General features: G+C 40.4%; 1 protein-coding gene across 5 annotated transcripts in view; it reads right to left on the bottom strand.

The window, feature by feature from the left end:
* Positions 1–17,894, bottom strand: part of LOC129733821 (glutathione hydrolase 1 proenzyme-like) — an 840,124-nt gene extending 822,230 nt beyond the window's left edge. For 4 of the 5 annotated variants that reach the window (XR_008729724.1, XM_055695339.1, XM_055695341.1 and 1 more), the window contains exon 1: positions 9,261–9,316. Coding sequence is in view for 3 of the 5 variants with exons in the window: in XM_055695339.1 (XP_055551314.1) it covers positions 9,261–9,301 (41 nt within the window). In the remaining 2 variants the exon portion in view is untranslated. Of the gene's footprint in view, positions 1–9,260; positions 9,317–17,873 lie in introns of those variants that run through there. The other variant, XM_055695340.1, reaches the window with a different exon arrangement.
* Positions 17,895–18,407: the final 513 nt, after the last annotated feature.

Genomic DNA, 18,407 nt, shown 5'->3' with positions numbered 1-18,407 from the left:
TGGAAAATCGGTCATTTTTCCCCACCCATATATATATGTATATATATATATATATATATATATATATATATATATATATATATATATATATATATATATATATATATATATATATAATATATATATATATATATGTATATATATAAATATATATATATATATATATATATATATATATATATATATATATATATATATATATATATATATATATATATATATATATATATATATATATATATATATATATATATAGATATATATATATATATATATATATATATATATATATATATATAGATATATATATATATATATATATATATATATATATATATATATATATATATATATATATTTATATATATATATATATATATATATATATATATAAATATAGATATATATATATATATATATATATATATATATATATATATATATATATATATATATATATATATATATATATATATATATATATATATATATATAAATATATATATATATATATATATATATATATATATAAATATAGATATATATATATATATATATATATATATATATATATATATATATATATATATATATAAATATATATATATATATATATATATATATATATATATATATATATATATATATATATATATATATATATATATTTATATATATATATATATATATATATATATATATATATATATATATATATATATATATATATATATATATATATATATATATATATATATATATATATATATATATATATATATAGATATATATATATATTTATATATATAAATATATATATATATATATTTTTTTTTTTTTCTCAGGTGGAGGGGAAATTTGCATCCAAACCCCTGAGGTGACCAACCTCAGGGAGTGTGGGGTTGGTTTGAATCAGTGACCGGACCCACTAAAACCCCTCCAGTCTCCAGCCCATAATACTCCCCGGGACCACCGCTAGGTATTGCTTCGGGGAGCGGCTTTTGTGCTCTGTGCACCCCCTTGGTTCTATAGATCTCTTTGCTAAGTTAGCTAACTAACCTGGAGACTGGCCGTTAGCTAACACTGGCGTGTCGGTGGTCAACCTGTCGCCTGTTTTGCAATTCTAAAACTATTTGAGAGGCGGCTGTACAAACCGCCCTCCAAATGTTTGGGTCTTTACACATCCTCCGAACTAGGTTGTCCGGAGTGGTGTCTGGCCCGCTCACTACCATCATGTCGCTCCGCGCATGCACAAAACGAGGGCACACGAAGAAGACATGCTCAGCAGTTTCTTCCGCATCCGCGCACTCGGGACACATGGGGGACCCCGCATGCCCGAATCTGTGTAGATACTGCCTGAAGCAACCATGACCTGACAGAATCTGTGTCAAGTGGAAGTTAACTTCTCCATGGCGCCTCCCGACCCATCCGGATACGTCCGGAATAAGTCGATGCGTCCATCTACCCTTTGCGGAATTGGACCATTCCTGCTGCCATCTGATCATCGAGGAACCTTCTGGTGCCTCGTATACCCCTTGTGTCACGTTGATCAAAGCATTCTACGTCCTCCTTAATGGCTATGCTGATAGGCATCATGCCGGACAGGACGCAGATTGCGTCGTATGACACTGTGCGGTACGCGCTCACAACCCTCAGGCACATGAGCCTGTAGGTACTTTCCAGTTTTCGACGATGACTGTTGGTACCTAACGCTTTGGACCACGCTGGCCCACCATACCTAAGTATGGACGAAACCACGCTGGCAAGAAGTTTACGCTTGCTGCCATATACCGCTGAGCTATTGGACATCATTCGAGATAGTCCTGCAGCGGCCGTTGAGGCCCTCTTACAGGCATAGTCGACGTGACTCTTAAATGTGAGCTTATCGTCAACCATAACCCCCAAGAGCTTCAAGGAACGCCTTGAGGTAATGGTGCAGTCACCGACTCTGACCACCGCCTGTTGCTCTAATTTGCGGTTGTTCACAACCGTAACCTCCGTTTTATGGTGCGCTAACTCCAGTTTCCTAGAGTGCATCCAGTCTTGGACCTTGCGTATGCAGTGCACGGCCGTCAACTCGACCTCTTCGATCGACTCGCCGTAGACCTCTAGCGTGATGTCGTCTGCGAAACCGACGATCACAACCCCTACAGGGAACTTTAGTTTCAACACCCCGTCATACATGACATTCCACAACACCGGGCCCAGGATGGAACCTTGCGGTACCCCTGCGGTGATTGGGACGCACTTCCGACCCTCCTCCGTGTTGTAACTTAGTACCCGATTCTGGAAATAATTTTCCAAAATCTTGTACAACGACACCGGTACGTGGATGCTCCTAAGCGCGAGCGCTATGGAGTCCCATCTGGCGCTATTGAATGCATTCTTCACGTCAAGCGTGACGATTGCGCAATAGCGAATGCCCCAACTCTTACGCTGGAGTGCTTCCTCTGCCGTCTTGGTGACAGAGAGAATAGCATCCAGCGTGGATCTACCTTTCCGGAAGCCGAACTGGTTACTTGCCAGACCGTTTACACCCTCTGCATGACTGCTGCACTTCTGCATGACTGCTCGAAATAGATCGGGGGCCACTTTCATGGCCGTCCTGATGGCCAAGTTCGGGATTCCATCCGGTCCCGGTGCCTTGCTCACCTTTAGGGAGTTGGCGATCACGATGAGTTCCTCATTCGTAACCCTTACCTCAGGGGACATACTCCACAACCTCTGCACGGCTGCCGTCTCTCACGGATTGGATGCCCGGCAGGTTGGCCGACCATCCCTGGTCTGTGTCTGAGATACTGGAACGTCGGACGTGAGACTCAGCAACCGGAGGCCAAGGATTTGGCTCGTGTCGTGGAGAGAGTCCCTCGATGATACGCTCCAGCATCGCTGGTGATCGCTCTGCAGGCGCCAACACGCCTTTGGTCTTTGCCATTACGACTCTGTAGGCGTTGCCCCACGGATTCGTATTGGCACTCGCACATAGCCTATCGAAGCAGGCCCTTTTGCTCGCCTTTATCGCACTTTTAAGCGCCGATCTTGCAGATCCGAATACTACACGGCGCTCTACCCTCTGTGCATCGGTACGTGCACGTTGCAACATCCGTCTTGCACGGAGGCACGCGCTACGGAGGTCCGCTATCGCGTCGGTCCACCAGTATACCGGTGACTTACCATTCCTAGGTTGGCGGGTCCTAGGCATGGTGGCGTCGCACGCCCGCGATAATGTGGCAACTAATTGGTCAGCACTCGGGCGGAGCCAACTGCCCCTCCAAATACGATTCAACATGAATGTTTCCGGAGCTAGAATGACACCCAGAGGTCAGAAATTTATTTCACATGCCATCATTTGGAATCCAAGATGGCAACTTCCGGTTTCTGAAAAACAGCGAAAAATGACCAAATACTACCCAATATGGGTATTTTCGAAATCGTGCTGATGTACTAAAGCCACAAATCGAGCTCAGACATCATTTTGAATTGTAGAATAGCGACTTCCGGTATCTGGAACACAGCCGAAAATGACCAAATACCACACAATATGGGTTTTTCTTTAACCAGAATGACGCTCAGAGGCCAGAAATTGTCTCTAAATGCCATTTTGAAATCCAAATTGGCAACTTCCTGGTGCTGGAAAACAGCGGCAAATAAGCAAATTTGACCCAATATGGGTATTTTCGAAATTGTTATGATGCACTGAAGCCACAAATCGACTCAGACATTATGTAGAAATGTAGAATGGCGATTTCTGGCGTCTGGAACACAGCCGAAAATGACCAAATACCACCCAATCTGGGTGTTTATTTAACCAGAATTACGCTCAGAGGCCAGAAATTGTCTCCAAATGTCATTTTTAAATCCAAGGTGGCGGCTTCCAGTTTCTGGAAAATAGCCGAAAATGACCAAATACGACCCAATATGAGTGTTTCTTCAACCAAAATGACGCTCAGAGGCCAGAAATTGCCTCCAAATGTCATTTTGAATTCCAAGATGGCGATTTACGGTTTCTGAAGAACAGTGAAAATGACCAAATAACACCCAATATGGGTGTTTCCACAGAGCAGATATGCAACTTCTAACAAAACTCTGCTGCAAATCCTAGCCCACATTTTCGCATTCATTTCTTGCTGTTTCATCCTACATTGAGTTTACAGTTTATCGTTCATACAGTTCTCTCCAATAGTTTGAACATGCATAAAAATCTATTCTTTTTTTTTGCCTCAATGATCGGACAAAAAGGTAATCATAAATCTATCAAAATCAAGGTAATACAGGACCGCGTTCAAGAGATTTTTTAAGCAGAAAATAAGTAACAATTCACAATCAACATTGATAGAAAAAAATTAACTTAAAATATTTCAACCATTGCTTATCAAATTTTCTTGGATCGTACACCTCACGACTATTGAGACCGTTTTAACCAGTTAGTAGAATTACTTCAATATTTTGGTTGAGTTGGAAACTGCATTTCTCGACTAACGACAATATTTTTTTTTCTCGCACCGTTTATTATACCTAACATTGCGAGTAATGCATATTAGATGCGCTATACATAGTACTGCTTGCGACATTAGGTACAATGTAAAAAAACAATTTTCGTTAGTCAAGATTTTCGGTTTTCAACTCGGGTCACAATGAAATTCATTAAAAAAATATTTACAAAATAACCTTGCACGTATGCGGGTGGTACTGTACGATTATCATGAAAAGGCACTCTCGCTATATCAGTACCGTTTTTTTTTTTGCTTTTCGGTTTTGTATGAGGACAAGAGAGACCGAAATAATTCTTCACCATGAGCAGGTATGAATGATATAAGGAAAATAAAATTTTGAGTGCAAAATGCGTTCTCTCCACCGCTGGATGTCGCGACTTAAAATAAAGAGATTTTGTCTCGTTTTCGGCTCTTTAGTTGAACAGATGTGGTGTTTCTTAAACCGGAATTACACTCAAAAGTCAGAAATTGACTACAAATACCCTTTAAAAATCCAAGATGGCGACTTACGGTTTCTGCAAAATAGCCTAAAGTGACTAAGTACCACCCAATATGAGTATCACTGGAACCATAATGATGCAAGGAGATAAAAATTGACCTCAGACACCATTTTGAATTGTAAGATGGCAATTTCTAGGAAACAGCAGAAAATAACCGAATACTACTACATATGTAATCCGTAATCGAAATGATGTATAGAAGCCAAGCATTGACCCTGGACATCATTTTTAATTCGTAGATGATCACTTCCAGTTTCTGGAAAACATGGAAAGCAACGAAAATAACTGAATACTATTCAATATGGGTATTTCCGGAATAGAGGTGATGTACAAAAGCCTAAAGTCGAGGATGTTGTCATTCCGATAAAACCAATCATTTCAAACGATATAAATCAATCACAACCCGGTCAACATTGAATGTAACACAATGTTGCTGTTCTGTAACACAGAAGAAACATTGTTACGTTACAAAGTTATCTAATTGCAACATAACGGTTACTAAAAAAATGGTAACATTGTTATGTAACAGTATTTAACGTAACTGCAATGTAGCAAAAATGCTTTACTTGTGATGTAACGAAATATCCTTTTGGTAATGTAATTGTTACGTTGCGATTGTTATTAATTATGCTCATTTCAAGGTTATCATAATGTAACGTAACATTTATCTAAATTAATAGTTACATTGTAATGTTGGTGTTCCATTTCAAGCGCATTAAAATTGTATTTGAAATGTAAAGTATAGTAAACACAGTCAGCTTTCTTTACGCGGGGATACGTTCCAAATTTGTAGGGAACCGCGTAAAAAAAAATTAAATTGAGTTTAAAAAAATAACGTAGAAAACCGTCCCAAAACGTGAGAACTTTGATTGAATATGTTGGTGGTCAGCTAGGGATTTTTAGTATTTAAACCAAAAATTGTGATTTTATTATTGAAATCTTTGTCCTAAAACGGAAAACGTGATTGAAACGAAGTCGATATCTTATACCATTTTCGAGTTTTTGAAGAAAGCAACCGCGTAAAAAACCTGACTGTATAATAAAGGCATTCAAAGCTGCCGAATACCGCTGGTTACCTTACCATACATACATTTTATTTGGCGGTTATAGACGTAAAGAGACACAATAATGAGTAGAATGCTACGAAAAAAAATGTAACATCCGTTAGTTTTATTTTATTGAAACCGCGGGAAATTTCAAAAGCGTGCGGGACACTCTTGATGAACGTAGAATATTTCGCGGGACGTATTTCTAGGCGGGACAATTTGTTCAAACGCGGAACTGTTCCGCGAAATGAAATGCTTTAATGCTTTAAATTAAGAGCAATTTTTCTCGTGGTCTGAGACTTCGAAATGTGAACGTGTAAACGACAAACCGGAAGAGGTTTGACGCTAAAGATTACCGTAAAAGCTTCTCAGTAATACGGCAACGGAGCTCTGTAAAGTCAGCACGCAGGATCAATTTTCATGTCTAGCTCTCCTCAATTTTGTTTGCTTGTATATTTTTTTTTTCTTTTAAATAATTTATTTGAAAAAATAAAAAAAATGCTGGAATGCTCCTTTCCGCACCTTGGGAAGAAGTTTGAAATGGAATAAAAATCAAATTATTATAATTTGTGTAATCAAAATTATGATTATTATATACCATTTTGTTCCTTCAATGTTCTTTACCCAATGATGTGTAACCATAGGCGCCAACTTCGGGGGGGCAAGGCACTTTTTGCCCCTCAAAGTCGGCGCCCATGAGTGTAGTTCTTTACTGTAGGACCACTTCCAGGGAATCAACAGGCGTTGATTAAAGTGACAGTCAGTGTTGAGACGGTTTGCCTTTCTATTTCTTAGTGATTAGTGTTCGGAATTTGAATATAAACCGTTTTCTGATTCACGTTATTATATACAAAACATGTTCAAATCTATATTAATAGCACTTAATTGCAACAAAAATAAAATAACCACATGATAAACATTTAAAGGCCCAAAATGGAAGGCGGAATAGCAATCACGCCTCCTATTTTGTATGGCCCAAAATGGAAGGCGGAATAGCAATCACGCCTCCTATTTTGTATGGAGAAGGTGTCATTGCGCCGTGTGTGTATTTGGGCCTTAAGATTGATGAGAAAATTCATTTGTCGTTGATTTTTTAGTGCACGAAGTTACATTATAGCTTATTTGCTCAAAACTTGATGCAATACAACCATTATATTGCATACAACCATTCTGTGGAAAATTCATGGGAGCGCTCTTTGCGACATTTGAAAGCTCTTGTATCCGAAAGCGAAATAAAACAATGATTTAATGTTATTAAAATGAACGTACAGCAATGGACTAAAAACATTTGGTTTTGCCTTGCTGAAAGAGGTTTGCGTTCAGGCTGTGGGTAAAATTTTCAACACATTAGTTTGGAGAGTCAATCTCGCTTGAAGTGATCTCTTTAGTTGTATTTGTTTTTTTTTTGTTACGATACTATACTACACAATTTAAAAAAAAAAGCGTTAACCGCTTTGGATATTTTATCCAATAAAAAATTAAGAAGAATAGAGCCCCCCTAAGATTTTTCTTAGTTGCGCCTATGTGAAAATTATATGACTGTAGAGTATCTCTCCTACGAAGAAAAGTGCGAATTATATCAGCAAAAGAAATAGTTTGCTAATAGTTTATGATAGTTTTCCTCACTGATAACTATAAGTAGTTACTGATGATATTCCCATCCCAAGCATAGTGCATTCTTCATTTCGCTTACGCCCATTACCAACGTCGCTTCAGTCAGTTTTACTAACCGGGACTTCACCTTAAGAGCAAGCCCACCAGTGGCTTAACTGAAGTTTCTAAAGCTAGTTTGGCAACTCTCATCATAACGCGGCAACCACACCGGGCGTTGCTATCTTGGTTTGGGAAATAACAATCCTCACCTCGGGTAGCAGCGAGTTATTAAATTTGGCAACGCGATAGCAACGAGCCGAACCGTTGCTATTTAATGCAATGTCAAGTTGTATTTTTTTTTGTGCTCGACAGTAAATGTTCGTAATAATATTACGAAAATAAGAGTGTTTCGAATGCGGACAATCGAATGTCTACCATTGCAGTCAAAGCCTTCGTCTAAAAGGATTAGCATTTCTGCAACAAAGTCGAATAAAAACACATTCGGATCGGATGGTTTAGAATATCCGTGATGAATTCCAACTGGAAACGGTTTCGAAGATTTTCCGTCTGCTTGAAGTATCAACAATATTGGCCATAGTTGACTACTGGAGCTTTTACTTAAAGAAATGCCGACACAATTCATCAGTAAAAAAAATTTTTCTGGGACATAATCGAAATACACTTCCAACGTCCATTGAATTGAATCTCTAACTCTAAAATGTTTATAGGCGCCTCCGTTTTTCATTCGTATAGATCTGCAAGCTTCCTTCGGAGTTTTAAGAAGCGTTCGATGATCAGCAGGTAATTCTGACTCATGCCCATGGCTCCGGAGAATTTGCAGTAGAGGATTAATTGCCTTCAAAGTAATATTTTCAGATCGCACCCAATCTCCAAGTTGTTCCGACAAAACAGATACTTTTTTTTCTTGAAGCTTCGTGACGATCCGTTTCTCCCTGGCGCTCTGGTCTTCGCTGAAGTTCTCATTACTTGTACAAACGAAATGATTTTCATGAAGTAACGAAATAGCTGGTGTCAGTTTTTCTTCCTTCGAGCGAAGGTCAGATCGCTCACAACTATTGAAAACGCAGCTATTATTGGCTGCTTCAACAGAGGCCTGTGGTGTGAAGTTTCTTCGTAGCGCCTTCGTTTCCAGTTTGATCAATTGATTGATCCGTCGTTTGGATAGGTAACGAATTTTCTTCCGCATCTCGCCACTAAAATAAATTTGATTATATATTAATTATTGCGTACAGATAAATAAAATAAATAAAAAACTTACGACGTGTAGATACAGCTATACTAAAAATGGTTGCAATAGTTACAACTATCAACTGTTCGGTTATTGTTACCTACTTCGGTAACGATTGATAGCTGTTGTTGAGTAGATCTCAAAAGCATTCAAACGCGATAAATACAATCAACTAGACAATTACGTTTTAAAAGCTTGAACCTTGAACGTATACGTTTTCGTTTGACTTTGACAAAATGGATTCCGAACAATCCAAACCAACCCACTGCTGAGCAGCCAAGTTTTAGTTTCAATCAAGTGAACAGGTAAACTCTCGCATAGACCATCGCACGGTGACGTCACGCATTTGAGTTTGACAAAGACTGGTAACTTTATTTACTTTCGGGCGATGCAGTTTTGTTTTAACCTATAGAAGATCATTTCAATTGTGACCAACATGCTCTTCAAATGTTGTGTGTGAGGTGACAGTACACTAAGAACAATTAGAAAATGAGCAGCATTTTCATTACTCACACGATTGGCTCCACCAGAAAAAAGCAAAAATTCTATTTCTATTTTTTCTCTGAAATGACAATACACAGATTTCATTTCAAAACATCTAGCATCCTTGCTGGCATCCAGGGCTGCCATGTTTCATTAGAATTATACAAAATAATGGAAGCCAATAGACCATTGCACGGTGACGTCACGCATCTGAGTTTGACAGATACTGATAACTTTGGTTTAGTATCGGGCGATGCAGTTTTGTACTCGGTTTTAGCACAGATCATTTTAATTGTGACCAAAATGCCCTTTAAACCCCGTGTGTGAGGCACCAGTAGATCAAGAACATTTATAAAATTAGCAGCTTTTAAAACTACCCACACGATTGCTTCACAAGAAAAAAGCACAATTACACGATTTTGTTATTTAAATTTCTTCGTGCGCATGTGCGAATCAAAATAAACAAAACGGTTTATTGAAGTTGCTATGCTACGTTGCGAAATTCTTATGTTTTTCACTCAGTTACTACGATTGAAAAATACCCGACCTACAGAAAACGTCAAAATAGGCTGCCTGCACTGTCCGCCATTACCGCTCGTGGAAAGCTGGTTAGAGATCAGCGACATTTAAAACTGCACACACTAACACACGCGTTAACACACGTGTAAAGTTTTCCATGTTTGCCTCAGGTTACGATTTTTTGTTTGAGTTTTACCTTCGGCCTTGTTTAATCTATAAGCAGAATGCAAACTTAAAATGTTTACAACTGTTTACGCTTCATTTACGATAGTTTTTTTTTTCTCATATCATTTATTTGACACGGCACAAATACAATTTAATGTTTAACGGCGCCAATTATATCTGAAGACTTAAAATCTTAAAGCAAATTTTTTATCCTCGCTGCCGACTACGAGCTGAAATTAAGTCTATCTTAAAACTAGGATGTATTTTCCAATCACTGTTTTGTAGTTTGATGCTCTTCGAATGGCCATGAATATGCAGCATGTATGGATTTGTTCTGCTGAGCCACGATGTCATGAGCTGGAAGAGGGGCTTGTAATTCTCGGGTCCTGAAGGTATTGTGCGGGGGCTAGTTGCTGGTTATGGTTCGTTGTTGTTGTTCGCTGGTGTTCAAGTGGTCTATGGTATGGGCCGCTGAGCCAAGATATCACTGAAGGCCTCGGGTTCTCAGGTCCTGGTGAATTCGTGTGGGGTGCAGTTGTTGATTCCAAAACCTCTACTTAAGGTTCAAACGTGTTCTTGTCGTTTTGTTGGGTGTAGACGGAGGGGAACGGGACTAGACTGGGGCATGGATGGATTTTAGGAAAATGTATATAAGGGTCATGTAGGGTATGTCACGGCTCGCCAAGACATCACGAACAGGAACAGCTGGCCGTCTACCTCCGGCCCGAAGGGAAGCTACTAATTCAGACCTGGCGTCACGGTGGACAGGGCATGACCAAACAACGTGCTCTATGTCGTGATAACCTTCACCACAGGCACAGATACCGCTTTCTCCGAGCCCAATACGACGGAGATGCGCATCAAATCTATAGTGATTGGACATAAGCCGAGACATCACGCAAATGAAATCTCGACCTACATCCAACCCCTTGAACCACGGATTCGTCGATACCTTGGGTATAATGGAATGTAACCACCTTCCCAGTTCCCCTCTGGTCCAAGAATTTTGCCAACTGATGATCGTATTCTGACGTACAAATGCAAAAATCCATTACAAGCAATTGGTCTTTCATAAATATCACCGTTTGTAGCGCCCACCTCAGCCAAAGAGTCCGCTTTCTCATTGCCCGGTATCGAGCAGTGAGAAGGGACACACACTAAGGTAATCTGAAAAGATTTATCGGATAAAGCACTCAGATGTTCCCGTATTTTCCCCAGGAAATACGGAGAGTGCTTAACATCTTTCATCGATCGGAGAGCCTCAATGGAACTGAGACTATCCGTAAAGATGAAATAATGGTCCGTGGGCATTTTTTCGATGATCCCTAGGGTGTACTGAATTGCAGCTAATTCTGCGACGTAAACAGAAGCAGGATTATCGAGCTTATGGGAGACGGTTAAATTGTTATTGAAGATACCGAAGCCAGTGGACCCATCGATAAGTGATCCGTCAGTGTAGAACATATTGTCGCAGTTGATGTTTCGATATTTACTGGAAAAAATTTTGGGGATCTGCTGCACGCGTAAATGATCCGGGATTCCACGAGTTTCTTCTATCATGGATGTATCGAAAAACACAGTAGAATCAGAAGTATTTGATAAGTCGACACGATTTGGAATATTCGAAGAAAGGTTAATATTTTGTGACATGTGATTGAAATACAATGTCATAAAACGGGTTTGAGAATTAGGTTCGATTAACCTTTCAAAATTTTCAATCACAGGACGGTTCAAGACCTCACATTTGATAAGAATACGAGAAGACAGGCTCCAGAAGCGGTTTTTCAATGGTAGAACTCCAGCTAAGACCTCCAAACTCATCGTATGGGTCGATTGCATGCAACCTAAGGCGATACGCAAACAACGGTATTGTATTCGCTCCAGTTTGATCAAATGTGTGTTTGCTGCGGAGCGGAAGCAGAAACACCCGTACTCAATTACCGACAATATGGTTGTTTGGTAAAGCCTTAAAAGGTCTCCCGGGTGTGCTTCCCACCATGATCCGGTTATTGTACGAAGAAAATTCACTCTTTGTTGGCTTTTTTCATCAGATACCTAATGTGACAACCCCAGGTGCCTTTAGAGTCGAACCAGACACCAAGATACCTGTGTACCAAAACCTGAGAAATTGTTTTACCCATTAATTGTGGCTGGAGCTGAGCAGGTTCATGCTTTCTAGAAAAAACTACTATCTCAGTCTTCTCCGGAGAGAATTCGATACCTAGCTGTAGAGCCCAAGCAGACAAATTGTCCAAGGTATCTTGCAATGGTCCTTGCAAATCGGCAGCTTTGGCTCCTGTTACAGAAACCACGCTGTCGTCTGCAAGTTGTCTTATCGTGCATGAATTTGCCAGACATTCGTCGATGTCATTTACATAAAAATTGTAAAGAAGGGGGCTTAAACATGAGCCCTGGGGAAGACCCATGTAGCTAATTCGAAAAGTTGCCAAATCGCCATGCGTAAAATGCATGTGCTTTTCGAACAACAAATTGTGCAAAAAATTGTTCAAAATTGGAGAAAATCCTTGTCGGTGAAGTTTGCCCGAAAGAATGTCAATAGAAACGGAATCAAAAGCCCCCTTAATGTCCAAGAACGCAGACGCCATTTGTTCTTTGCGAGCATACGCCAGCTGGATATCTGTTGAAAGCAACGCAAGACAATCATTCGTCCCTTTGGCACGGCGGAAACCAAATTGAGTATCTGACAGTAGACCATTTGATTCGACCCAATGGTCTAAACGACGGAGTATCATTTTCTCCATCAATTTCCGGATACAGGATAGCATTGCAATCGGCCTATAGGAGTTGTGATCAGAGGCTGGTTTTCCCGGTTTTTGGATGGCGATCACCCTCACTTGCCTCCAATCCTGCGGTACAATATTTTGCTCCAGGACAGGACAGGAGGGCAATTGAAAATTCTGCCATCGTAAAAGGTGATTCTATCGTGTCGTGGCCCGGAGACGCATCGCGAACAAAGTTTTGCGCAGGAACAGAGTCCGGACATACTTTCCTGGCAAAATCAAATATCCACCTACTTGAAGACTCTTCGCTTTCGTTGACCGTTACGCGATTCCGCATTCTTCGGGCTGTGTTCCAAAGAGTGCTCATCGATGTCTCCCTCGACGTCTCGTTCACGAACCGACGCCAATATCCGCGTTTCTTTGCTTTAGCCAAGCTTTTAAGTTTAGTATCAAGCTCCGAATACCGTATATAGTCGCCAGGTATACCTTTCTTCTGATAGGCCAAAAACGCGTCGGATCTTTGCGTGTAGACATCGGAGCACTCTTGGTCCCACCACGGAGTGGGAGGCCGTTCTTTGATCGTTACGCCGGGATATTTCTTCGTTTGGGCTTGCAACGCGGCGTCGAGAATCAAGCCCGCGAAAAAGTTGTATTCTTCAAGTGGTGGATGATGTTGAATCGACTCGACAGCTTCTGAAACCATTTCCTCGTATAACTTCCAATCAACATTCCGTGTGAAGTCATACGGAATGTCAATTGGCCGCATGCGAGTTGACCCGTTGGTTTTTGAAATAAGAATAGGCAAATGGTCGCTACCGTGAGGATCGAGGATTACCTTCCATCCAACCGTAGCGACGTCGAACATAAAGAGAGATCCAAAGCGCTTGGGCGCGCTGGAGGTTTCGGGACACGTGTCATTTCACCGTTGTTTAGAATAGTCATGTCGAAGTTATCGCAAAGGTTATAAATTAAAGAGGAGCGGTTATCATTGTAAGGGGAACCCCAAGCCACGCCATGAGAGTTGAAGTCTCCCAAAATCAAGCGTGGCGAGGGAAGAAGTTCTATTAAATCAAAGAGCAGCCGTTGCCCAACCTGTGCTCTGGGAGGAATATATATTGAGGCAATACAAAGCTCTTTACCTTGTATTGTCATTTGACATGCGACAGCTTCGATGCCTGGAATCGAGGGGAGGTTAATACGATAGAAAGAATAGTACTTTTTAATCCCTAGAAGTACTCCTCCATATGGGGTGTCTCGATCAAGGCGAATAATATTAAAATCCTGGAAGTTTAGATCAGTATTCGAAGTTAGCCAAGTTTCACAAAGGGAAAATGCATCGCATTTGTTTTTCTTTATCAAAACTTTAAACGAATCAATTTTTGGTAAAATACTTCTACAATTCCACTGTAAAACAGAGATAGAATCCTTCACATAAGTAGATGAATTAGGCATCGAAGGATACGATCGCTGCAAGGAGGGGCCATTGAGCAGTCAACTGCTTCGAAAATGTTCTAACTGTTGGGAGGAATGCCGTAAGAAAATCTTTTATTGGATCGGGTACATTGAAAGTTTCAAGAATCCAGTCCACAATGTCAGAAAATTTCACCAGTCCAGCATTTGATTTTTCAACTGGATGTGCAAAAGGAACAACTGGGGTTTTAGATGTTCCAGGAAGTGCTGGGAACTCCTTCTGGGACTTTAAATTTGCAAGCCCAGGAGGAGTTTGCTTCGGTTTTTCCGCTGCACTTTTAGGTTTGTTTGTACCATTCATTTCACTTTGGGAAATCTTAGGACCTTTTCGGGGAAGTTAAGGAGAGGAAATATTTTTACTCTTTCTAGACTCCCCAGGATTGGCATAAGATGTTCCCGCTGGTGAATCGTCAGAATCGGTTTCATCAGAGGACAACAGATCAAAGGGGTTCGAAGTAACGGGAGAAGTAGTAACAGTCTTCTTCAGCATGTCAGCGTAGGAACGCTTTGAACGCTCTTTGAGAGACCGTTTTATTTTATCCCTGCGCTGCATGTACACCGAACATGTCGAGAGCTCATGCAGATTTTCCCCGCAGTGAATACACTTTACAGCGTTAACACTGCAAGAATCTTCCGCATGAGTCTCCCCACACTTGCCACAACGTGCCTTATTGCAGCAGTAGGCGGCTGTATGGCCTAACTGCTTGCAATGAGTGCAGTTCATGACGCGGGGAACGTATAGCCTCACAGGGAGACGAACCCGGTGGATCGAGATGTGGCTTGGTAGTGCAGACCCGGCGAACGTAACTCGAAACGAGTCTGACGGAGTGTAAACTTTTTTGTCACCGACGATCGATACCGACCGCAATTGCTTGCAGTCGAGCACCTTCACATCGGGACATGTGTTGTTTTTAAAGCACCCTTTAGCACTTTTCAATATACACTCGACGGACAGACTCGAATCGGTCACGACACCGTCGATCTCCACATCTCTAGCGGGTACATAGACACGGTATTCCCGTGTAAAAAGCTCGGAGCAAGCTATATCGTTGGCCTCTTTAAGGTCATTGAACACGACACGGAGCTTGTTCGGCCTGATTTTTAAAATTTCAGTCACAGCTTTAAAGTGTGACGTCAGGTCTTTCGAAATCTGTAGAATGTTTAAAGATTTCGATTTCGGCCCCGCTTTAGGCCTGAGGTAAACTGCCACCGGAAGAGTCGATCCATCTGGATACAATCTGACACGTGGGGGAGCTGAGGAATTAATATTAGGAGAGGGGGCAGGAGGGACAGGGTCGAGGGGACTCGAGGATGGTGGTGCGGGAGGTGAGGGGTCTACATCCATCGCGCTATACCTAGCGCGCCGATGGGACAGATAAGAAGCACGTACCTTCCTTTCTTTTTCTCCTTCGTGTTGGAGTGCACTGCACTCACCACCAAACAGCGTTGCTAAACGAGCGAGAAGCAAAACATATCCACTCCTTTCTGCTCGAGACTGAGATGTGTGCTACGCTTCTCCAGTCGTTCGCACACACACTCTCGAGAAACTCTTTATTATCCATGCATTTGCCAGAGCAGCAGCCAGCATACAGCCGCTCGCGAATTCTCTTTTGCTTTTTTACTCAAATACGCCAAATACGCGAGTACTCGAATAAGAGTACTTGACTAGGAGTGCTTGAAAAAATGTGCCCGAAAACGAAAATGCTTCGTTCACCGACTCACGCATGCGGCTTGTCCATCGCTAAACTGATGCTAAGCAGTTTTGCATCGTGCACCGACGAGCGAAAGTGGGGTGATAAATCTATATAGAATCGCATGCTTGAACGTGTATGATATTCGACCACCTACTCGCAGTGATGCCACAATTTCAACTGTATTTCGAATCTCAGAAAATCACCTTGGTGGTATTTCAATCTGTATAAATATCTGCATAAGTACTGGACATATCCCTTAAAATAAAAAACACAATTATGCACACGTTTATGCGTAACATATAAATATAATGAAACCTCCAATACGCTCAATAGCATTTGAGTTCTTTTTCGATTTTCAACTATATCGAAAAGTTTGTTTCGCGATCCACGAAAATCAAAAAAAAAAAAATCTGTATAGTTCTGTACTATTTCCAGAAAATCTGTAATCTGTATATACAGATATCTGTATAAAAAATACGCAAAAATCTGTATAAGTACTGAAAAATCTGTATATGTGGCATCCCTGCCTACCCATCGAAATATTTTTTTCGCCACTCCGCTTTGTCGTACCTTGTCACTCCGTATCGTCATAATGCGTCTTGACGGTTGTGCTCGCGAGAAAGGGAGGTACACGCGAGTGGGAAAGTACGCGAGCGAGAGTGCGTGTCGGCCTATGAGAAAACTCGCAAGCATCAACGCTCGGTAGTGTGAAATGAAAAAAGGAAAAGAGAATGAGAAACAGTACGACAGGAGTATCTCTAGTGTGAGATTTCGGTAGCGGCGAGAACGCCACTTGGAGTATCGCATGCTTTTTGCGAGCGAGTTTAACAACGCTGCCACCAAATCGTTCGACAGCAGGCAGCTGCAAAGCGACACAGTAACACAAAGGCGCTTGACCTTGCGATACAGCAATCTAGACAAAAGACACCGGTCAAAAAATGCCACCACTTGCACACACGTATTGAAATTTATCGGAGCGATTTCGAAGCACAACCGATGCTGATGCGTGTTCGGCACAGAATAATTTACGATAGTTGACCTAAGCGGTTTACATTATAGTTTACATTCGGTTCATGGAGAGAAATGCTATCGAAAAATATTAGCAAAGATTTGTCTCTGTTTTCCTCAGATTCGCACTCATGCACTCTCACGTAAATATCTCTTTACAGATGTGATACAGAAATTTTGTGTGTATCTGTATAATAAAGATTTATATAGATTTTGATTAGGATTTTTAGAAACTCTTTGAAAATTCGAACAGAATAATACAGATTTTTAGCAAATAAAGATTTATACACATTTCTTTTTATAAAATCATTCAGATTGCAGATTATATGTACAGAATTTTCGTTGGTTACCTCCGTTTTTGGTGTCAATACAATTTTGTAATGCTTCAATCTGGCAGCTCTGCTGCCATCTCCAAATTAGTGATGGGAAATATCGAGCAAAATCGTTAACGATAACATCGATAGTTTGCAAACTCCTATCGATATTATCGATAATTTCCGCTGGGATGCGAGGTCGCAAAAGCAAGAATAATGTCTGTTCACTTGTTAATTTTACCAAAGTCTATTCGGCCAGTAGAGAATTGGAAACAATAATTGGCTATTTTGGATAACTTCTATATGATATTTTGCAAGTGCATGAAATAATCAGCTAGCTGGCATCTCTATCTTATTTGCTTTGCTCCGTTAGGAGCTAACATCACTGCGGATCCGCAATTTGCGGGCCCCATTGACAGACACTATGTTATGCGTATGAAAAGTTGCGGTGATATGCTATCTCGTTTACACACACGCTGAGATGTTAGTCCTCGAAACATGGCGGGATGCCAGCTAGCTGGAAATAATTCGCATGCTTTGTGCCACATGAACTGCCGCCTGCGACTTATCGATAATTATCGTTAGCGCTAAAATTTACCTATATTATCGATATGACGCAATTATCGATATTAACGATAAATTTATCATCCGCAGAGGAACAACCTAAAAAAGGGAGAAATAAAAGAAGTTCTAAAAAACGTAATGCCGAAAATGCATTTTATTCGTTGCGTTTATAGGTAACTATAATTTATTTTTAATTTCTCTACAGTGGCATCCCCAGAGGAATTTGCATCACCACAGAAATTTCCAGAATTCCCATTTACACGATTAAGCAACATCGCAAAGTCCTCTGAAATCCATCATGATGACACGTGTGAAAAATATACCGACGATATTAAGTATAAAATTTAAACACAAAAAACCCCTTATTGGCATTCGTGTTCATTCGTAATATGTATTCAGTATGATTTGAAACAGTTAGGGAAAGAGTGTTGTCTATAATTTTACAACCTGTATAATCAAATTACTTTACATTTTGTTACAGCGGTGGCGTCTTTGGAGACAGATGAAGCGCTTCTTGATCTAACCACGTGTTCATTGGCAACACCGCGAAACACGCAGATTTCAGAAC

This window comes from Wyeomyia smithii, chromosome 1 (genome assembly GCF_029784165.1).
Source record: "Wyeomyia smithii strain HCP4-BCI-WySm-NY-G18 chromosome 1, ASM2978416v1, whole genome shotgun sequence".
Taxonomy (NCBI): domain Eukaryota; kingdom Metazoa; phylum Arthropoda; class Insecta; order Diptera; family Culicidae; genus Wyeomyia; species Wyeomyia smithii.
Note: the sequence above shows the minus strand (reverse complement) of the source record. Positions and strands in the feature narration are given on the sequence as shown.